The sequence below is a fragment of the Vitis vinifera genome, chromosome 3 (assembly GCF_030704535.1).
Source record: "Vitis vinifera cultivar Pinot Noir 40024 chromosome 3, ASM3070453v1".
Taxonomy (NCBI): Eukaryota; Viridiplantae; Streptophyta; class Magnoliopsida; order Vitales; family Vitaceae; genus Vitis; species Vitis vinifera.
In genome coordinates, this window is record NC_081807.1 from 13,449,907 (window position 1) to 13,473,865 (window position 23,959).

General features: G+C 36.3%; 1 protein-coding gene across 14 annotated transcripts in view; it reads right to left on the reverse strand.

Moving 5' to 3' along the window:
- Positions 1 to 916: 916 nt before the first annotated feature.
- LOC100243813 (GATA transcription factor 19) overlaps positions 917 to 23,959 on the reverse strand; it is a 46,278-nt gene continuing 23,235 nt past the window's right edge. For 2 of the 14 annotated variants that reach the window (XM_059736020.1, XM_059736015.1), the window contains 6 exons: positions 23,523 to 23,582; positions 23,217 to 23,285; positions 22,667 to 22,741; positions 7,080 to 7,160; positions 1,268 to 1,336; positions 917 to 1,148 (listed from right to left, as the gene is read on the reverse strand). In XM_059736020.1, the coding sequence (XP_059592003.1) occupies positions 1,101 to 1,148; positions 1,268 to 1,336; positions 7,080 to 7,160; positions 22,667 to 22,741; positions 23,217 to 23,285; positions 23,523 to 23,582 (402 nt within the window). In that variant the 3' untranslated portion in view covers positions 917 to 1,100. The other 12 variants (XM_059736016.1, XM_059736019.1, XM_059736018.1 and 9 more) reach the window with 12 other exon arrangements.

Sequence of the window (23,959 nt, forward strand, 5' to 3'; positions counted from 1 at the left end):
CACCTTAAAGATGACCCACTTGTGATTCTAACAAGTATCAGCTAACTGTAAGAAAATGGCTTTGCTTTGGTATTTCTTTCTATGAAACTGGGAATTCTGATAACATGATCAAATCTAGATGCAATGCAAACAATATAACAGCTGCCCAAACGAGGCTAAGGCTGACTTCGATCCACTCGAGAGACTACCTATGATCTTGAAGAATGGGTTTGCTTCCACATCAATAATACCACCTAGTGCATGAAAAGAAAGGTTCAAAGGAGGAAAAATGGCTGCCATCAAACTCATCAGTCAAAACCCCCAACGCCCAACCTCCAACAAGTAATGAAGATCACATTTTTCCTTTTATTTCTTTCCTATTAAATCAAAGTTCAACAAAATTGCATTTTTTCTTTTCCACTATTCTTTTTTCTTTTAACACTAATAATCATACATTCAGAGTTTTTTTTTCTCGATTTCAAACCTAAACCAAAATCTTGGGGCATTCAGCATTTGCACAAGGAAAATAAAAACTCTGTTGATTTTCTCCCCAAAATTCAATCACAATGTACTCTAGACAGAGAAAATATGTATATTTCCAAGAACATAAAACAAAGGGGATACTTACATTTGGCTTCATCAAAACAAAGATTGTTAGAAGAGGAAGGCTCCAGAAGTGTGATGTTATTTCAGAAGAATTTAATTTTGAGATAATGATGAAGAAGAGAACTCTATAATGCCCCTCTCGCTTCTCATGGAAGAGCTCCAGCAAAACCTTACAGGCAATTATTGACCACCTATGAGAGCTCTCATGAGAGAATCCTTTCAAGTAGGTGAATTACATGATCAAAATGCCAACCAATGTTATCAACAGAATCCAGCCAAAAAAAAATGGATGATAAGGATAGAAAAGCCGAGAAAAGCCAAGAAAACCACATGTAAAACTGATCATAATATATAAATTGAATGAAGTTCTAAGATGGATGTCCAGAAACTTATAAGCAAGAAAATTCGCTCTATCAACATATATCATCTCCATAAATGTAAATTGCATCTTTGTCCAGGTCAGACAAGACCATGCACTTAAAAAGAGTCCAATGTCATGAGCACATGGTATGATCTCAATTCTCAGGCCAGTCAGTTGCCATGTTGGAATCACCAACGTCAACCTGTAAGTTGGTATTCATGAACTTTTGAGAGTAACCTAAATTTAAAGCTTTTGAAACCCAAATTAAGTATACAGCTAGTCTCTCATAAGCTTGAGGTCACAATACTAAAAAACTAATACCTGCTCGTCAAAGTTCGTAGGAATCTCAAAATCTGTCCCTGAAACATTGGCAAGCACTTCTGTATTCTCCTGCAAGTCCCAATATATGGCGACATAAAAAGCAAAAGTTTTTCAATAAGAAAGCTTTATACCAGATTCTTGCAGCTTATGTAAAATTGGAGATCATCCTCCCAAAACTACAGGACAGGTAAGCCGCCATTTCAAAGATAATTTAATAAACAACAATAGAATAAAGATCTTCAAAAAACCAAAGCAACTACTCTTTTACATTTGCAGCAAGATTTTTTCTCATTATTCTTTTGAGGAATGTGAACCCACCACATGTGCCTATGTATGTGTTCTTCCATAAGAAACAAAATCATTAAGGAGGTGTCTTCACAAGGGAACAATTTAAAACAAAATAAAAAGGATAAATACCACCTAGCTTCAAGAAACAATTCGTCACAGACAAAAGTCTAACCTAACAGACTATGATGAGTGCAGTTCCCATATAAAATTTCAGCATTAAGGCTCCATCATAGCAAGTCTGCCAGCATTGTTGAAAAGAAAGCGTTGGAAAAAGGAGAATTCATTTCATATTTCTGTATATTTTGAATAAAGTTATAAGGGTATTTACAAGTCTATAACAGTAAAAGAAAAGGAAATAAAACTAGAATATTTCCACAATTTTTCCTACAATCTCTTTATCAATCTTTTCTTAGTAACTCCTACAATTGCTCCTATGATCTCAGCACTATTCCTAAGATGAAATGTAGATATTAACAGTTCCCACCTTATCACAGCAAGAGTCAAGAGTTGCTTTCGAAACAGCTTTAGTGAAGATGTCCACCAGTTGATTCTTAGATCATACAAATAAAATGACAATTTCTTTTGACTCCACTTTTGAGCAAATTAACAATCTAACTTGATGTATTTTTTGTCCTTTCATAAAAAATAGGATTGCTAGCCATATGAAGGACTGCTTGATTGTTTCAATAGAGTTGGATTTAATTATGGTATGCCAATTTTCTTGCAAAAGGTTTTCAACAAAGTCAATTCAAGTACTGTGTTTTTCAACAAGGTTTTCATACTCACCTGTTCACTAGAAGGAGTCACAACTAATTGTTTCTTACTCTAGGTTATGAGATTACCTACAAGAAAAATGCAATAACCAATTGTTGATTTCCTATCATGAGGAGATCCTGCCCAATCAAAGTAAGCATATCCTTCAATGCGAAAATGTCCGAAGGATTGATAGAGAAAGCCATGACTATGAGTTCCCTTCATATATTTCAAAATCCGTTTGATTGCATTCAAGTGAGAAACCTGTGGAGTGATCATTATTTGGCTTACAACACTGACTACGTAAGAGATATTTGGCAAGTAATAATTAAATAAATTAACTTTCTCAGTAGTCTCCTATACAATCTAGGATCATCCACTAACTCATCATCATTGATCAACTTTTGATTGGTCTCTATAGGTATAGTAAGAGGTTTCACACCAAGATAACTTGTATCTCTTGAAATATTAAGAGTGTACTTCCTTTTGAGGCAAGTAAAAACCTTCGAGACAAGAAAATAACAAAGCTTACTGAGATATTTAGTGTGAAATTGGTGGTAAGATGATGAATCAAATTATTAATCCCCTTCCAATGACTTCAAGTGATAACAACATCATCTACACAACAATGATAATTACAGTGTCATGTTTTGTTCCTTTAACAAACAATGAATTATCAGCTTCACTTCTGGTCATGTCATGAGATACTACCACTTTGCTGAATTTTTCAAACCATGCAAAAGGGGATTGTTCATGTCCAAATAGACTGCTTTAGTTAACAAATATACTCCCCATTGGACTTAAACCTAGGTGGCTAAACCATAAACACTATTTCATTTAAGTCTCCATGAAAGAAAACATTTTTTTTTACATCAAGTTGGCCAAGGGGCAATCTAGATTTGCTGCTATAGTTACAATAGCTTGCATAGAATTCAATTTAGCTACAAAAGAAAAAGCCTTAGACTAAGAGGGTGTTTGTTTTTTTAGCTTTTTGCTTAAAGCAATTTGCTTTCAGTTGTTTTTCTATTTTTTCACTACTTATTACAAATTTTTTGCTAAATAAAAAAAGCCAAAATATTTGGCTTTTTCTAAATGGAAAAAGCAACATGTTGGTTTTTCTTTACTTTTTAATGTTTAATAGAAATAAAATGTTACAAAAACAAACAACTTAATATTTAACACTATTAAGCACTATTTAGTTTTAAGTTCTATTTAGAATTAAGTAAAAAAAACAACCACCACCTAAATCCTTCAACCACCAATCAAGTCTTCAATTTATCAACTATCTCATTAGGGTTGTGCTTTGTGGTAAAGAGCCAATGACAACTAACAACTTGAGCATCAATAGGCTTAGGAGCAAGATCTTAGGTGTGATTGCACTCTAAAGCATGCATTTCCACTTCTATTGTTCACCTCTAGCCAGAATGAAAAAGAGCTTCATCGTAAGATTTAGGAAAAGTAATAGAAGAAAGCGATATAGAGAAGGCTTTAAAAAAGGGAGACAAACGATCATAAGTGTTAGAGTGCATGATACACATTGTGGGTCCAAATCCTACAAGATTAAGCATCTAGGAAAATTGGTAATTCAACAATAAGAGACCATGATGTTTAGTACAAATGTATGTACGTTTACCACAAACAATGGGAAGATTAGAAGCAGAATTAAAGACTCTACAAGGACTTCTGGAGGTGACAAGGGGCATTCCTTGCTTTTAGAGAAGAATGTTGTTTCATTTGTGAACATAAAACTTCTCATAAGATGAAATGCTGACAATTTGCGTAGGATGAACTAATTCTAAAATAAGAGGCTTAGACAATTTACTTCCTGCCTTAGAATAATAAGGTAGATCCTTAAAAAAAGGATACATCAACTTAACACTGTTTTCACAAAGTAGAACCATAGCATCACATTCAAGAATACTCAAGAAATATGCATTTGTGGGGTCAAAACATCAAAGTTTGTCGTGATTTTAACTCAATTTATGAACAAAATGGATACTCTTAAAAACTCTTAAGAAGAAAAAGGAAAAGTTCTTGGTCATGACACAATATCTAAAATGGAAACTTATCATGAAGAACTTGAAAAGACATTCTATTCAATAGAAAGCTGATCGAAGAACATCTCCCCAAAAAATTTTGACACATTCATTTGAAACATTAAGCACAACAACAACAAGAATAAGATCGATCTTTCTTTTAGTAATTCCATTTTGTTGAGGTGTATCATCACACAATTTTTTGTTAACAATAACCCTTGACTCAAGGAAGGCACCAAAAGTGAGAATATTCATATTCAAGGGCATAGTCAAGCCTAATAATTTTTAATTTAACATTTAATTGAGTGGTATTTTCAACATAAAAAGATTCAAAAACATCAAATGCTTGAGTTCTGTGTTTTGAGGGCATACAACCAAGTCATATAAAAAAAAAAATCATCCATAAATAAAATGAAATAACAATAGACAAATAAGACAATAGTTCTAGCTAGACCCCAAATATCAAACTTGACCAAATCAAAAGGATGTAAACGTAGCTCAACTGAGTACAATTCAAAAGTAGCTCTATGATGTTTACTGAGCTCACAACTTTCACAATTTAAGAGTGTAAAGGAACATAAGTATGAAGTAATCGATAGGGCTAGCAAAGGAAAAGCAACCAAGACTAAAGTGTCACTAGTATGGGGAGACGATAGTATGGAGAGTTAAGGACTTGTAGAACAACTTAAAGTAGTTGAGTTCACCCTTATCAAATTCCCACCAATCACCCTCTTTGCCTTTAAATCCTGAAAGATTCAACGTAAATGATAAAATATGATTGAACAGCTCAAGTGAGGAACAAGTTTGTTAATAGGCCAAAAAAGTTTTAGAAGGAAATTAGGGATATATAAAATTAGATGAAAGTGTAAAATCCCATGAATAGGAGATTTATACCTGCTCACAATAGTCACAAAGGATGATAAAGATTGGAAAGAAGGAAAAAAATCCTGTCTCGATCAAATGCCCTAAAATTTATAATTCCAAAGTTGGTTGAAAAATGAAGTATTACCTAAATTACCCATAGTGGCAATGGAGGTAGATGAAAGAATAGAATGTTTGACAAGATAATCATATTCTGATTTTGAAAGTGTAACTAGCTACTCAACAATAGTCACAAGTATCTCCCCCTCAACAGTAGCCTGATTAGTCCATGTAGGTGTACCATGAAATAGAAGTCCACAATATGGTTGCTTTGGACATAGTAAGTGCATTGGTTGATGGCATAACCCCTTTAGCCACTACAATTGTACAACCTCCATGTCCTCCATGACCTCCACATGCAAGAATTTGGCAACTAACAAGAGTACTAAGAGTTGATGTATCAGATTTGTCTCGTGTGGTAGATTTAGGATGACATGGTAAACTTTGGTAAAAGTGTCTCCAACAATGGGCACTTTTCATTGGAAAGAATCTATGAGTGTATAGGTTCAAGCCCTTGTTGACGACCAATGATGAATTTGGCCATGCAAAATTGTTCTTACTGGTGCTTTTGAATCTCTAAATCTGAAGTCAAGGGCAAATAAACATCTTTTCACATGCCCTTTAATTTTGAGTAATATTATTGAACTAATCTATCACTTTTTTGGAAAGACAATAAGTTTTTATAGAGTTCATAAATACGAGAGAAGAATACATTTAAGCCAATGAATTCCAACTATCTTTAGTAGAACTAAGACATATGACACCCCTATTAAACACCATTGGTTATACTATTTCCAAGTCAAGTTACGACTGGTGCACTCTCTTTGTCTAAGCATCAATGAACTTTACATTTGTATCTTTAGATGACTGAATGAAAAATTTTACTACATGCCTTCAAGAAAACTTTTATTGCCGGAGACCATAGATGATAGTTAGGCGCATTTAATTTGACACTAGATAGAGTGACTTTTTGATTGGCATGTTTTTACCCATATTATATGAGAATGAAATCAAGTTTTAAGATCTGATGAGACTGAGATTAAGGGGAAAAAAATGTAAAAAGATAGCAACAATGTAAGGAGAGTTTGGATAGTTATCAAGGAGAGATGGTGGCTTTAGAACAACTATACTCTAAATACCATATTGAAAAGAGAATACTAAAAAGAAGGGAATTCACCTCATATTTTTTGCAAATTCTGAATAAAGTTACAAGGGTGTTTTTAGCCTATAATAGTAAAAGAAAAGGAAGAAATCTAACATATTCCCACAATTTCTCCGACAATCTTTCGTACAATCTCTCCAATAGTGTTCCTATGACATTTTGTATAATTGCTCTTATAATCTCAACAACCATAAAATTGCCTGAGCTATAAGCCAAGAGAGCAGTCCAACCCTAATAAGATTCAACATGATGTGCCAAAGGTGGGAGTGTCTATATAGTCCTCTGAGATCTCTGATTGAATACTTATCACACAATGCATATATATATACAATTTTTTTCCTCATTAGGACTTGAACCTGAACTGCCCACAAACCCCTCTAAGCCCTTTACAACTCGACTAAGACCTCAAGAGCCATATCGTATACCTTTATTAGTTGTAGAGAAATGCAATTGTTTCCTTATTGGTACAGAAAGAAGCAATTAGCTTGATTGACTTTACACCAATTTGGCTTTTTTTTTAAATACATTTTTTAGAACATATAGGCAAGGGCAAACATTTTCTCATGAGTTCTTGCTCACAAATTCCTTAACAATAATGTGTACCTAATTTACCTGTGTCATTTGAATTAACTGTTCCCCTATCTAGGGTTACCTGCTCATCAGGGTTGATAGACGAATTATCCACTGGTACAGGTAAATGATCAACTAGAGCTACAGCAGTTTCCAGCAAATCCTGTGCATCAGATTAGTAATTTGACTATTAGAAACCAAAGGAGAATAAATAAATAGTTGTTAAAAACTTAAAATACACAATACCATAACCAATAGGATGCCAATTTTGTGTAAAATGAAAAATGATAGTATCACTATTACAATCTTATGTTAACTGTATTTAAGGATACGTGATTTGATACATGATACAACTATATATATGCACCTTTGACTATTTTTAGTATTTTTTAAGGAAAATTAAATTTTTTAAAAAAAATTACATTAATGGTATAAAATTTAATTTATAGTTAGAATTTATGATAAAATGGAAGAGAGATGAAATAATCCTCCAGGAAAAATGTGATACATTCCAATGAAAATTTCAAACATGAGTAAACATATTCTTGTAATGAATACTGGCAGTTGTTATTTGAATAATTTTCATCGTCACCTTAAATGTGATGGTGAATAAAAACTTTGCTTGATATATTACATCTTCTTTTGGAATTTTTCCCCTTAAAGGGAGGGACCAATGAACTTAGTAAGGTTAGAACTTTGAAAGTGGCATATAAATATCAACCATACATACATCTACTTGAAACTAAAAATTATAGCTAAATCAATTTTGTAGATATTATGAAGAATCTATATATTAAGATATTGTTGAGAGAGAGAGAGAAAGAAGAAAAACCTTAATTCTCATTCATGTAATCTCTACTTACAATTGAGAGATATATATATATACAAGGCTAGGAGTCCTAACTACCATACATGTGACCTATATTAACAAGGAAAGATAATATACTATAAATACATTATATTCAACACTCCCCCTCAAGCTGGAGCATATACGTCATATGCACCAAGCTTGTTACAAATATATTTAATCCTAGGACCTCTGAGAGATTTAGTGAAGATGTCTGCTAGTTGATCATTTGAATTAACAAAACTTATAACAACACATCCTGATGCGATCTTCTCTCTAATGAAATGACAGTCAACTTCAATATGCTTGGTCCTTTCATGAAAGACTGGATTGGATGCAATATGTAATGCGGCCTGGTTATCACAGATGAGTTTCATCTGTTCATCCTTTCCAAATCTCAACTCCCGAAAAAGATGTCTCAACCATATGAGTTCACATGTTGCCAAAGCCATAGCTCGATACTCGGCTTCAGCGCTAGATCTGGCCACTACATCTTGTTTCTTACTCTTCCAATATATTAGATTACCTCCAATAAAAACACAGTACCCTGAAGTGGAACGTCTATCTGTGGGTGAGCCAGCCCAATCTGCATCTGTGTAACCAACAACCTGAGTATGACCTCTGTTCTCGTACAATACACCTTGGCCTGGTGTACTTTTGATATATCGAAGAATGCGGATTACGGCATCCCAATGGCTATCATATGGTGACTGTAGGAATTGACTAACAACACTCACAGGAAAAGAAATGTCTGGACGAGTAATGGTCAGATAGTTCAATTTACCTACGAGCCGTCAATATCTCCCGGGGTCTCCTAAAGGCTCTCCCTGTCCTGGTACAAGTTTGACATTCGGATCCATAGGTGTGTCTACCGGTTTACAGTCTAACATACCGGTTTCTTCCAGGATGTCTAAAGCATACTTCCTTAGGAAAGGACCACACCAGAACTGGATTGAGCTATCTCAATTCCCAAGAAATACTTGAGTTTCCCCAAGTCTTTGGTCTGAAAGTGGGTAAAAAGATGTTGCTTTAGTTTCTGAATACCATCCTGATCACTGCCTGTAATGACGATGTCGTCCACATAAACAACCAGATAAATACATTGCCCCAAGGAGTTATGATGATAGAAAACTGAATGGTCTGCTGTACTGCGAAGCATGCCAAAATCTTGAACAACAGAACTAAAACGGCTAAACCATGCTCGAGGAGATTGTTTCAAGCCATATAGAGAACAGCGTAACCTGCACACTAAACTAGACTCCCCCTGAGCAACAAAACCAGGAGGTTGCTCCATATAAACTTCCTCGGCAAGATCACCATGAAGGAAGGCATTCTTAATATCCAACTGATAAAGAGGCCAAGAACACATAGCATCCATGGAGAGAAGCAAGCGAACAGAAGCAATCTTGGCAACAGGGGAGAATGTGTCACCATAATTAGAACCATAAACCTGAATATAGCCTTTAGCAACTAAGCGGGCCTTAAGGCGATCAACCTGACCATCAGGACCAACCTTAACTGCATAGACCCAACGACAACCAACTGTAGATTTACCAGAGGGTAAAACAACAAGATCCCAAGTGCCATTAGAGTGCAGAGCAGCCATTTCATCCACCATTGCCTGTCGCCAGCCTGGATGGGAAAGAGCTTCATGGGTGCTCTTTGGAAGAGAAACAGAGGATATAGCAGAAACAAAAGCAGAATAGGGTGAAGATAATCGATGATAACTCAAAAAATTGTAGATAGGATGAGGATTACGAGTAGAGCGAGTACCCTTCCGAACAGCAATGGGTAAGTCATTAGGAGAAGGTAGAGCCGGGGCAGGTGAAGCCGAAGGGATAGGAAGTGAGTCAGCAGGTGCCACAGCAAAAGAGAGAGGAGCAACGACACGAGGGCGACGATGATAAACCTGAAGTGGTCGAGGAGGCATAGCATCAGGTGGGGAGACAATGGGAATGGACAAGACTTCAGAAACAGGAAGAGACTCATAAGTGGTGGAAAAGAATGGTGAGTCCTCAAAGAAGGTGACATCAGCGGAGATAAAGTATCGATGAGTCTCAAGGGAATAACAACGATAACCCTTTTGAAGTTTGGAATATCCCAAGAAGAGGCACTTCATGGCTTTGGCGGAAAGCTTGTCCTGTCCAGAAGTGAGAATATGAACAAAGCAAGTACAACCAAAGACACGAGGAGGAAGGAAATAAAGTGGTTGGTCAGGGAAGAGAAGGGAGTGAGGAATCTGATCGTGTAAGATAGAGGAGGGCATATGATTAATCAAATAACAAGCGGTAAGAACAGCGTCCCCCCAAAAACGAAAAAGAACATTACTATGGAAGAGGAGAGTACGAGTTGTCTCAACAAGATGTCGATTCTTGCGTTCAACTACCCCATTTTGTTGAGGAGTATGAGCACAAGAAGACTGATGAAGAATCCCATGATGAGACATAAACGAAGTAAATGGGGCTGAAAAATATTCCCTGGCATTGTCACTGCGTAACACACGAATAGAAATATTGAACTAGGTTTGGATTTCAACATAAAATTTCTGGAAAATAGAGAATAACTCAGCTCGATTTTTCATTAAAAATAACCAAGTACATCGAGAATAGTCATCAATGAAAGTGACAAAATACTGAAATCCTAAAGTAGACGCAGTCCGACAAGGACCCCAAACATCAGTGTGGACAAGCTCAAAAGGAGACTTTGCCCGATTATTCAAACGCTTTGGGAACGAGACACGAGTATGTTTCCCAAGCTGACATGACTCACACGGAAGCGACAACAAAGTGGAAAAACGAGGGACCATCTTCTGGAACTTGGAGAGACTAGGGTGGCCTAGACGATTGTGAATGAGGAGAGGAGCATCAGTGGAAATGCAAACTGCAGGAGATGAATCCGAGGTGAGGTGATAGAGGCCTTGAGACTCACGTCCTATGCCAATCGTCTTCCCCGTACTCCGGTCCTACAAGGTCACAAATTTATCAGAAAAGGTAATAGAGCAATTAAGAGTACGAGTGATTTTGCTGATGGAAATGAGATTAAAAGGACATTCAGGAGTATAAAGGACAAAAGTGAGAGGTAGAGAAGGCAGAGGAAGGGTCAAACCAATACCTTTAGCCACAGTTTGAGAACCATTAGCTAAGGTAACAGTAGGTAATGCAGAGGTAGTAGTAATAGAGGAGAAAAGATCCTTATTACCAGATAGGTGATCAGAAGCTCCAGAATCTAGAATCCAGGGTCCAAGAGAAGATGTGTGGGTAAGGCAGGAAGAGGCATTACCAGGCTGGGCAATAGAGGCAACAGAAGCCTGAGATGCGGAAGAGCTCGGAGGCTGAGGCAGCGGAGAATCAGAGGACTGGGCCACATGGGCAGTGCGAGGAGGCCGTCCATGTAACTGATAGCAACGATCGCGAGTGTGGCCAAGTTTATTGCAATAGGTGCAATGAGGACGTTGACCTCTACCTCGGTACCACTGCGGCCTCCTCGAGAGCTAGTTTGAGAAACTAATACAGAAGAATCTAAAGTGCTATCAAATGGCAAAGTCTGAGTGGAGGGGATACGGAGGAGGCGAGCAAACACATCATCCAAGGACGGAACTGATGAACTACCAAGAATCTGATCGTGGACAGGCTCAAGATCCGGACGGAGGCCAATAAGAGTAAGAACCATGAAAAACTTGTCAAGCTGTATTTGTTGAACCCCAACATCAGGAGTAAGAGGCATCACAATCAAGAACTCCTCCTTAAGAGAGGCAATCTGGCCAATATAAGTAGATAGATCCAAGTCCTGTTGGCTGATAAGGACAATAGCAGAAGCCACCTTATAAAGACGCTGAATATCATTCGTGTATAATCCTTTGGCCTGAGTCCAAAATTTAAAACAAGTTTTGTAGGCCCGAAGATGAAGAAGAATCTTGGGATCAACCGATTGCCATAATACACTACATAACTGTGCATCTATCTTCCTCCACTGTACGCGGTCAACCTCAGGGATATCTGCCTCCTGTGTAATCAAGTGATCCTCATATCCTTGACCCATAAACCAAAGTTCAAAAGAGGCAGACTAGGAAAGATAATTTTCACTGCCAACTAATTTCTCCAAAGTAATCATAGGAGATCCAGATATGACAGAGGAAAAAATGGAAGCTTTAGTAGCCATATCCACTTATTGGAGAATGAAGTATGTTTGGATCGAAGAGAGCCCTAATATGGCTTTAGATTGCGGCGTGGCACTACCAAAAAAGGGAGACGGCCTCAGATCGCGGCGTGGTACCACCAGAAAGGTAGAAGAACACTTCCCAAGGCACGTGCAGGGATTGGAGTGGAGAAAAAGTAGTCGGAGCTTCGCCGGAAAGACTGTTTGGAGGGCCGACGGAGACAAAAAAACCCCAAAAGAGGTACGTGCAGGGCTCGGATGGGAGAACCAGGGAGGTAGGGAGGCTGGTCGGCGTCAGGTGAAGCTGGAGGAGGAGGCGCGTCGCTGGAAAATGCCTCACGCGCCCTCACGCGCTAGCGCGTGAGATGCAGCCGCCGGCCGAAAAATGGAGCGTGGCCGGCACGTGGATGCTCTTTTGGTGCCGGTGCCTTCACAAAAGTTGGAGATCTCCTCCAGGCGCTCCTTCTGGTATGGTCGGTGTCGGAAAAATAGGTCGCCAGGAAAGTTCGCCGGAAAGTTCGCCGGCGGTGAGTGGTTTCTAACGACGATCCGACTGACCGGAAAGTATTGGGAGATGGGGAAGGTGACCGGAAAGAAACACGGTCACCGGAAGGTTTCCCGGAGTTGATGACACGGGAAACAGGAAAGAATTAGGTTTTCTTCCTTGGCTCTGATACCATGTTGAGAGAGAGAGAGAAAGAAGAAAAACCTTAATTCTCATTCATGTAATCTCTACTTACAATTGAGAGATATATATATATACAAGGCTAGGAGTCCTAACTACCATACATGTGACCTATATTAACAAGGAAAGATAATATACTATAAATACATTATATTCAACAGATATCATATTTTGTGAAGTTGAAATCTCAAAATCTAGTTTTTGATGTTTTTATATGTATAATATTAATGAACACCACACCCTAAAAATTTATCACCCCCAGTTTTTTCTCTGAAGCAAAGTGCATATATGACTTACAGTCAGACCACATTGAGCTTTTGGTATAGGTGAATGCCTGGAATATCCAGTTTCTTAAACTAACATTTATGCCTCTGAACTCTGTTTTCTTCTCCCTTTTTTTTTAAATACTTCTATTTTCTCCTTTTTTTCACAGATAGGAAACAGAGGCATTTTTTATTTTATTTTTTTTTAAATTTAAACAAATGGGGAGGAACTGTCATATGGCAATTAAAAAAAAAAAAAAGTAAGGAAAAAGGAGGAAAAACTACATCCCCAACAATAAGAAACCTCTCCCTTTCTTCTCTTTGTTTGAATTAGTTGTAATGGAAAAGATACTAGCAGCTACTCCCATCTTCGTGAATAAAATAGTGTCTACTGATTATCGTCTGCCTACCCACTTGGATCCTACTGCATAGAAGACACCTACTGGAATTGCCCAAATACAAGCAAAGAAAATCTAGCCCAGGTCAGCCAGCCTGCAAAAAGCAGGTTTGTTTTCCCTTGTCCCAGAAAAATGGTTTGCGGGTCAAATCATGCCCAGTGTAGATGAGTTAACAAGAATGAGTGATCATCCTTCTTTAACTTACAAAATGATCACAAAAATAAGCTAAACTGGGAATAAAAAAATCTTGTGATAATATCATAGGGTTGAGGAGGCTACCAGGGAATTGGAATCGAGCCTGTGTAACTTTTTGTTTCCTTAGGAAAATTTGGTTAAAAATCTAAGGAGGCGAAATTTCTTTCTAAGGGTAGGATGTGATGTCCCTGGTTTATTAACTAAAACCAGATTTTATATTCAAATTAGTGGGGATTAATACATTTATCTATTTCAGATGTTAGTTGTATCATAATTACTGCAACAACTGATGCAATAGTGGTAGAAATAGCCACTTTCATTATTGAGCAGTCTAATTCAACCACAAGGAGCAAGTAGTTGCATCACTAAGAACAGGTAGCTGAGAATGGCCAACACCTACCTTTTGTTTTTTTTTTTTTTTTTTAAATCAAAAACCCAATAGATCTTTTCTATTAATTAAAAAGATCAAGGAGACATCCTTCCACAATGTACACACTTAGATCAAAAACTAAGGAATAGATTCCCTTACATGGACTCCCATATAGCTGAACAAACAGGAGAGATTACAAAAAGTAAAACAAAATTTGAAACAAACATTAGATAGAGTTAAGGAGCCACATAATCTCCAAAAAAAGAAACCACTTGCTTTGCTCTTCTTTCAGCTAGTTCACATGCCACCTGATTAGCTAAGTGAGGAACCCACCAAATGGAGCAACCCAACTTTGTCTTTATAGAATATTTAGTGCAGCCACCTATAAAGTCTCCATGAGCCTCTTTCCTTTTTAGCTATCCATGAGAAAACAACAATAGGATCCTCCACCACAAAATTGGACAAGCCCAAACCTTTTGCTTGTACAAGGCGCCCTCTAGAAGCACTACAATCTCAGTCTTGATAGCAAAACCATCACCTGCAAGTTTAGAGTATGCTTTGATTACTGAACATTGATGATCAATAATCACACCAGTCTCAAGTTGCCCTGGGGCGCCCAAAGCACATCCACCAAAGTTTAACCCAACTACTCCTTCAATTGAAACTGGTCATACTTTTGAAGTCTTTCTAACCAACCTCATTGACTTGCAAACAAGCGGTCAATTAACAATATAGGGCTCAAGGGGGATGCCTTATATTGACCAAATCATACTAAGGCTAGCAATACCCCAAAGAACTTTTCCTTTTGCATGATTTCCAAAGCCTTTGAAGGAGATAGTCCACCATTGAACATGGTGGTACCCAATCAATAGCAAAAAGTCAGCAACTACTAATCACACATTATAGGAAAAAGCCACTTGTCTTTATCTTAAGTCAGCCACACAAGTTCTTAAACAGGCAGCTTGTTGATGCTAATACTGGAACACTTATAAGCCACACCATAGGACACATAGCACCTGTTTAAATCAAATAAGTTCATGGTTCATCTGTATGCTTCACCTATTAGCCTTTAACCAACTTAAAAAGGTTAAAACAACTCTCAACTCTTTTCATTTCCTCCTCTGTTTTATTCTCCTACATTAAATTGCAACACAAAACCAGCAAAGTGGAAAGTATGGATTGCTGAATTTGGTGATCTTTACCATAGATAGGGGAGGTTCTATTTTGAGATTTAAAATCTTAAAATTTTCTGATAACTTTTGTTGAGTTTTATTTGTATCTTTATCTGTTTGTGAAAGAAATGACATTTCTTTTATTAATTTTTATTTTTATTACTTATGTCTTGAGGGAGATCTATGCTAGTTGATGTTGATGTGTTAAAATTGAGTTTTGGGTGACTGTTTGCTGAAATTTCTAAATATATGGGCTACCTGCATAATGGGCTATAGTACTATGTTGGACTTTGTTGCTCATATGCAACATTAAAGTGCGATCATATAGCCTGAAATTTGTGTCATTCCAATTGTTGAAAGCATGAAATATTATCCTTGTTGCTAAGCTTTGATTTCAGCATAAATCGCAATGTGGATGGTGCTTTGAGGCACTAATGGTGAACCCTGTCTTGGTAATGAAAAACTAACATTGTTAGGTGAATACAAAACATGGTGAAGTTGGAAAATTGGAAATTGACACCATGGAAAGGGTGGCCTTGTTAAATAATGGCAGAAATGCTCCCTGAGTAAGAGCCTCGAAAGAAAGAAGGGCAGCATGCCTAGGGTGAAAGACCTAAAGTTACCTTGAGAAATCCCATTGGGAAGTAATAGAGTCAATAGACGCATGTCCTTGGGTGAGAGTTCCTAAATATACCTGACATTAGCTCATGATTGGCAATGGATTAAATTACAACATATGGTAAGACTCGTAAAGCTAGAGTATCTCAAGTTATGACGTTTATGGTTTTATTTGATATCATGAGGCAATAATATATTACACCACTGAGTGTTAATGTACAGAATTTAAATTATCTGATACTTTGCGGCTTCATTTTTAAAATACAATTATTCTCTACTGAGCTTTGTTAGCTCACCCTTTTAATTTTTATTTTTTTCAGATTCAATTCAAGAGCTTCCTTGTGCTAAAAGACATGATGCTTGAGTTGAAGTGATGAAGACCTTATTTTGATCATGTGTATGGTAAGAGTTGAGGTGTCATTTTGATGTATGTTTGGTGTGAGAAATTGAACATAAGAATGTACATAACTTTAAGAAAATGAAGACACCCTAACAGGCAGGTTTCTAGTTTGTTGTAAGAGAACATCCATATGTATCCATGACCTTTGACAATGCAACTTAGAAATATAATCTTTTGTTATTATTAAACATATAGTTGTGGTTGATTGTGGTTCTTATGGTATTAAAAAGATTAAGAACCCCGGTGTTGGGCATTGATCATTCATCCTCTAGGCTAGGACAATCACACATTCCCCAAGCACATCTAATACTTCACCTTAAAAGGACTAATCGTTCATTCCTAGAGACAGGATGATCACACTTTTCCTTCATGATTGTCCTTACCTCATACCATTAATGAAAGTCTCTCCATTAATCATTTCACAAATTAAAGAGGGACAATCACATGCACCAACCTAGAACAATCACTTGTTCACACTCACAGAATGATCAATTGTGCTTGTCTTGCATGATTGTTTTAACCTAGTCTCTTCTACTTGATTTTTTCTGAGTTTCTTTTCTACTCCATTTTTCCAACTTAGGCTCATAAAGAGTTCTGACATTATTAAAAATTGTTTTAAATGCATACAAGGTTAGTTCAAGAACACAAAGATAAAACAATCACACGCATAGTACATGAGGTTTTAACGTGGTTCCGCTAACCATGCCTACGTCCATAGATGAAAAAGACTCATTCCCCTATACCATTGAGAATATCATAGAAAACATAATCAAATACAATTATTAGGTTCTCGAAACATCCCATTTTTCCCCACTTCTTGTATTCACAACCCAAATCATGAGCTCCCTCACTCCACCGGGTATCTCCCGTTTCTCCTCACATCTCTATCCACCTTGTATAGCCCCTACAAGCCATCTTTTAACCATTTCCCCTCATGACATAGAATATTTATATAGATATTCCTAAATAACTTTCCTTGTTCTATAAAAAATCTAATATTACAATAATATATAACTTAGGAAATATTTTATACAATATTTATTACACAAAGGAATCTTTACTAATTAAGAATTTGGGATACTTTTAACAATCTCCACCTTGGAGCAAATTTCATTAAGTCAATCTTTCATCTCTCCACAATACACTCTTTTTATATCACATTCCAATGAGAGAACAATCGACTCCACCTTTAACTAAAATTCACTTTATCTTGTATGCTTTATACTCTTTTGCTATTGCAGAAATCTTCAATCTGGGCTCTGATACCAGTTTGTTGTGCTAGCGGAAGCTTTAATGCAAACAAAATTAGTTCAAGAACATAAAGATAAAATGATCTACACAAAGGTACATGAGGTTTTAACGTGGTTTGGCTAACTATGCCTACATCCACAAATGAGAGATAATCTTTCCACTATGCTATAGAAAATATTACAGATGACAGAATCAAATACAATTATTGGTTTCCCAAAACATCCCATGTTTCCTCACTCCTTGTATCCACACCTTGAACCATGAGCCCCCTTGCTCCACTGGGTATCTTCCATTCTTCCTCACATCTTTACCCACCTCGTATAATCTTTACAAACCCATCTTCATCTTATAACTTTTTTACCTTATAATTTAGAATATTTAGAGAGATAGTCACAATAACTTACCTTATTCAATAAAGAAATCCAATATTATAATAACAAATCAACTTAAGCAATATTTTAAACAATATTCTTTACAAAAAGGAATCTTTACTAATTAGGAATTTAAGACACTTTCCAACAATCTCCACTTGGGAGCAAATTCCGTTAAGTCAATTTTCCATCTCTCCACGATACACGCTTTTTTTGTATCACATCCCGATGAGAGTAATCAACTCCACCTTCAACTAAAATTCTTTTTCTCTTCATCTTGCATGCTTTGTAATCTTTTGCTCTTCCAAAAATCTTTAGCTCAGGCTTTGATACCAGTTTGTTGTGCCAATGGAAGCTTTAATGCAAATAAGGTTAGTTAAAAAACACAAAGATAAAACAATCACACATGGTATACAAGGTTTTAATGCAGTTCTGCTAACCATGACTACATCCACGAATGAGAGAGAATCATTCTACTATACTATAGAGAATATCACATAGGACGAAATTAGATACAATTGTTGGGTTCTTGAAACATCTCATGCTTCCCCAGTCCTTGTATCCACTCCCCAAACCAAGAGTTCTCTCGTTCCATCGCGTATCTCCCATTCTTCCTCACATCTCTATCTACCTTGTATAGTCTCTACAAGCCCATCTTCATCTCATAACCTTTTCCCCTCATGATCAATAATATTTATAGAAATATTTCTAATAACTTTTCTCATTCTATGAAAAAATCTAATGTTACAATAATATGTGGAAGATTGAAATTAGAAAAGATATGATTCTGAATAGAAAATTAGGTAATCCAGTGATCAAAGGGATTTTGCTGTAATTGAGTCAGGCAAGTCCCTAATTTGGGTTCTTGGATTTTTTGTATAATCATGTGTACATATCTCTGTATAAAAGAATTAAAAAGAAGAATTTTCAACCTTTTATTCTTCAATCTCTCTTCTACGTGGTATCATAGCTTTAGGCTTATAAATCTAGGAAGAGAAGTTTTTTAGCCTTCATTGCCAAGTTGAAGATCATAGTCAACCTCCATTGTTGACCCTAAGATGTCCCTCTTTGTGCTGCAATCTCAACTTCGCATTGACGTAGCAAACCCAGATTGTGAAAGAGCAATAGACGACCCTTGTTCCTGTTGTGTTGTTGAACAAGGGAACTTCCTGTCGTCGCTCCACTAAGGTCGCACCGCCTCACACTGCCATCCACTTTCCTCATCGTAACCATTATTATAAGATCTCACTATTGCTATAAGTTTGCATCATTGCCATCATCTTCTCCTCATGCCAAAGTTGTCTTTTTCTCGTCGTCGTCATCCTCACGTTGCGTTGTTGCCATTGTCACTTCCTCGTCATCGACTTCCACTTTCCCTTAGAATCCCACCCTCACGTCATTGAGATCTCATCGCACGAGAGGAATTGCGCCATCGCCATAGTTGCAACCAAAGATCTTCCGACACAACCGGTGAAATTCCACCATCATTAGAGTCGTCGTTGCCATCCTCGCACCACATCGTCATCGTCATTGTCACCCTAGCATCTCATCGTTGCCAACAACCTTGTGACAACACTAGCAATAGCTTCAACGAGTTTTTGTTTTAGGTTAGGCTATTTAAAGCCTTAACAGGTAAAATAGTAAAAAAGTGTCTTTTTTTGTTTTAAAAAAATAATAAATAAATAAAAAAGGAAAATTTTCTAAGGTATCACAAACTATTGTCTTCACCAATCCTTCTGAATGAGTGATTACCACTCATAACACAAGTGAATTGCAGAATATTAAAGCGACATATAGACTTAATAGTAAGAATTATCTAAAATGATCACAACTTGTTCGTACCTTTTTGAAGGTAAAAGGAAAATTAAGTCACCTCTTGGGAATTGGACCAAGTAGAGGAGACCCTCAATTTGATGCCTGGGATGAACAAGACTCAATGATTATGGCATGGATGTGGAACTCTATGGCACTTGAAATTAGTGACACTTGTATGTTTTTGACAACTACTAAAGACATTTGCGATGCAGTTCATCAGACATACTCAAAGGCACTAGATGCAGCCCAAGTGTATAAAAGTTAAGACCGAAGCAGCTAAACAGGGAAACAAGACAGTCACGGAGTATGCCAATATGTTGAAAAACCTATGGCAAAAACTTGACCACAATCGTTGTATTGAGACAAAATGCCCTAAGGATGTAGCAATCCTAAAGAACTACATTGAAAATGATCGAGTCTATGATTTCTTGGTTGGTCTCAATAGTAAGTTTGACCAAGTTCGAGTTCAAATACTTAGCAAAGAGCTTCCAACTTTGAATGAGACTATCTCCATTATTTGAACAGAAAAAAGTAGGAGAAGTGTCATGCTTGAACCTCAGAATATGGAAGGCACTCAACTATGGTCGCTAACAAAGGTAATGATCAAAAGGCTAGCACTGCTGATAACAAAAGGATTGATTGATCAAAGGCTTCAAACCGTGATAATACTGATAACTTATGGTGCGCTCACTGTCAGAAACCTAGACATACACGAGAAAAATGTTGGAAACTTCATGGTAAGCCAACTACATCTAGCAAAGAGTGGGATTACAAGGGAGGATAACAGAGGAATAATGGGCAAGCAAACTTGTCCTTTGCTTAGCCAAATAAAAAAAAATCCTTGGAACAGGGTGGATTCAATTAGGAGGAATTCCAAAAAATAAGAGCTTTGTTGGGAACCTTTAGGTACCTACTCACCGGCAAGGATGAAAATATCTATAATCACAGATATATTGGTACTTTGATTTTACGGATATATCGAAGATATATCGGCGAATATTTTGGAAAAAAATATCGATAAGTCTAAAATTGATCAAAATTTATAAAAATGCAAGAAAAACTTCATAAAAATGTAATTAAAAGTATAATAGATATTTTAAAGTTGTTTTATTAAAGAATTTGATATATGTATAATATGATTTATCATATTTGATAATAATATCGTATGCATCGATAAAAATATGAATTTTATAAATATACATTTATTATTAAATTACATCAAATATTATTTCATAATAATATTATGATATTTGATTATAATATGTCTAACTTAAAAATATATATTAATATTAAAATTATGATCCATTTAATTCAATTGTATTAAATGATATAAAATAAATTATGATATATGTACAATTTTTTAATATTTAATTAATTTATTACTGATATTAAAAACACTATAAAGAAAATTATTGTGATAATTTTTATATTTTTGGTAATCAATTAAAAGAAATTTTTGTATTTAATTATAAAATAATTATAATTAATTTGCTCTCTAAAATTTTCTTTTAAAATTTTCTTTACATGATGACTTTGAATATATATTTTTAGTGCAATACATTTAACAAAGGGCAAACTTGCCCTGGTGGTCTGATGAGCTGAACCCCAAACCTTTTGTGTTAGGGTTTGAATCCCCTCAGTGGCACAAAAAAAAGGCATTTTTGAGAGTGCACTGTTGTAGCGGGTGCATTGTAGCTTACTGTAGCGGGAGCACTGTAGTGCTTTGACCCGCATTGACCGGCCGAAAAATCTTTTAGACCCTTTTTTTCCATTAAATCGGCGATTTATCGCCTGATGCTGATATATGGACGATTTTTTGCTGATTTTCAACAATTTTTCTCCTCTAAATATCGTGTCGACGTCTCCCAATACATTATATATCGGTGATATATTGCCGATATATCCCGACATTTTCCTCCTTGTTCACCGGTGCTTTCAAGTAAGTTTCCTATTTTCATTGGATTAAAAGTTTTGGATGAAACCTTTATCTTATAGATTTGGGCGCCCAATTTGGGGACAGTACTCCTCCTGTTCACAATTTATTTGGATTTGCTATTGGCTTTTAAAAGCCTTGTGACTTCAGTTTTTATGATGGTACCTGATGGTATGTGCATGGCCACTTAGGTGGTAGGTTGTTAATGTGAAATGAGACATAATTCAGCATTAATTGTCATCAACAGTATTAATTATCTTATTCACACTTCAAAGTCTGGAATCATGGATTGTTCATTGAATTTGAGTGGAGCCATGGCTTGAGACTTTGGGGTATGACAATTCAAGACTTCTCCAAACCTGGTGAAATCCTAGCCATTCTTGACACTTAACACCTGATACTAAAAGGAGATATGGCTGCAATCAGTATAATTATTCACTGGTTTCTATGACTATAGGTGCTTGAAAGTCATCCATTGAATGTCAAAGAGAGTTTTTCTACAAGTCCAGTCTAATGGATGTGTCATGGAACCTATTAGTTAACCAGGAGGTTTGGCATAGAGAGAAGCTAGACCCCTTTGTCTCCTATGTCAGGATTCTCCACCTATTGATCCTTGAGAGGGATTCACTAATGTAGCATTGTAGCTGTTGGACCTTTAGTTCTGTTTCTTTTCTTATTTGAACAGTCTTGCATCTTCCTTAGTATTCCTCCCTTTTTTCTTCTGATAACATTCTTCCTTGCTTTCTATCTGAAACAAGAGTATCAAAGATATGAATCTAAAACCCAAATATTCTATCAAATCCTTAATCCACTCAAGCTAGATGTGAATCAAAACTAAACAATATGTTGTATGTTAGTATACCACATTATACTGCAAGTCTCATATATTTCCTTATATTCCCACAAAATTTAGGAAGGACCTCTGCATGATCCATTCTTCTATAATTTTTTTCTTTTTTATTTGTTAATTTGTTTTTATTTGGAGGGACAGGACAGAGGAATCTGTTATTCCATTATCTACTAATAATTTTTCCTTTTGCATCTTCATATAGTTTGTCAAGCAAAATAATCATCCAGATACCAAGAATACAAACAGAAAGATTTGGAGACATATCTACATTTATTCAAAGTTGATCATCACATCACCCAAAATCAATGAATTGTTTCATGCACTTCCTGTTCCAAAGAAGCCATACCTGTTCATTTTGTTGTCCTGTAGTAGGATTTCCTGACTCCAATGGTACAGGTTTCATCTCTTCAGAGCTTCCCTGCTAATTCAAAGCAAGAAACCATGAGTCCTACAACAATTAGGTGCTAGTTGTTTACAAAACTACAGCTATTTCTGTTTTTTAATGTCAAACCACTTCAATAATCACCCCTTCTACAAAGCTAATTGCCCCAGATAAGTCCCTAAAAATAAATAGTCACCAAATGCCAATGTTGGAGCTATGTTGATTCACTTTGGAAAAGATACTGCTATATATACTGGGATCAAAAAGAAACCTCAACTTATCAGTGAGGCCCAGCAGAAAACTTCAGGAGGTTCTCCCAAATTCATAAATAGGAAACAAAATAAGCTGCCAACACAAACCATATATGCGTTGAGGTCCAGCAGAAAACTTCAGGAGGTTCTCCCAAATTCATAATTAGGAAACAAAATAAACTGCCAACACAAACCATATATGCCAGCAACGCAGCATATAAAATTTTTTTTCCTTCATATAAGAACTGATCTAAAAACAATACCAGCTCATCATGGTTGCCATAGGCCTTTTCTCGTTCCATGGTTACAGGCTTAATATCATCTGATGTTTCCTGAACATTAGAAGATCATCAAGAGTTCATCAGTGCTAAACAGAAAGGACTGAAATAGCAGGGCACAAGGGGCACTCTTATAGAAGACCAAACAAAACCCAATTGATGATTACCATATTGAATAATGTTTTACATAGAGAATCTTATGATACATTTGTTTCCAAAATGAAGGAGCATACACTTACATTAAAAAAAAAAAAAAAAAAAAAGAGTTCAGCTGCTTCTTAAAATACATACCAGCTCATCTTGGCCAAAAGGAATCATCCTACTCCCTTTTGAAAGATCACGCAAGGTGCCCTGGAAATCCAATGAAGGTTGGAAGGTTGAGAAAAGGGTCAATGGTGCCAAAAATGAGAAAATAATACTATTACAACCTCTCATCACAATCATAAAAAAGAAACCAAAAAAATCACAAATTTAGATACAATCAACATTCTTGTGGACATGCAATGACAATAATAAAATGCATCTAACAAAATTATTAGAAATATGGCAAAAATGTTTTCCACATCCAAGAAGTGATTTCTAAAATTCATCAAAATAAAACAGGCCCTTCATGAATACAATTGTAGAGAGCACATTTCTCTTTTGATAGGCAAAAAGTGTATGTCTTATACTAGTGCCTAAGCAAATGGCACAGCAAAGTACACATAATGTATATGTTCAGCACTGAA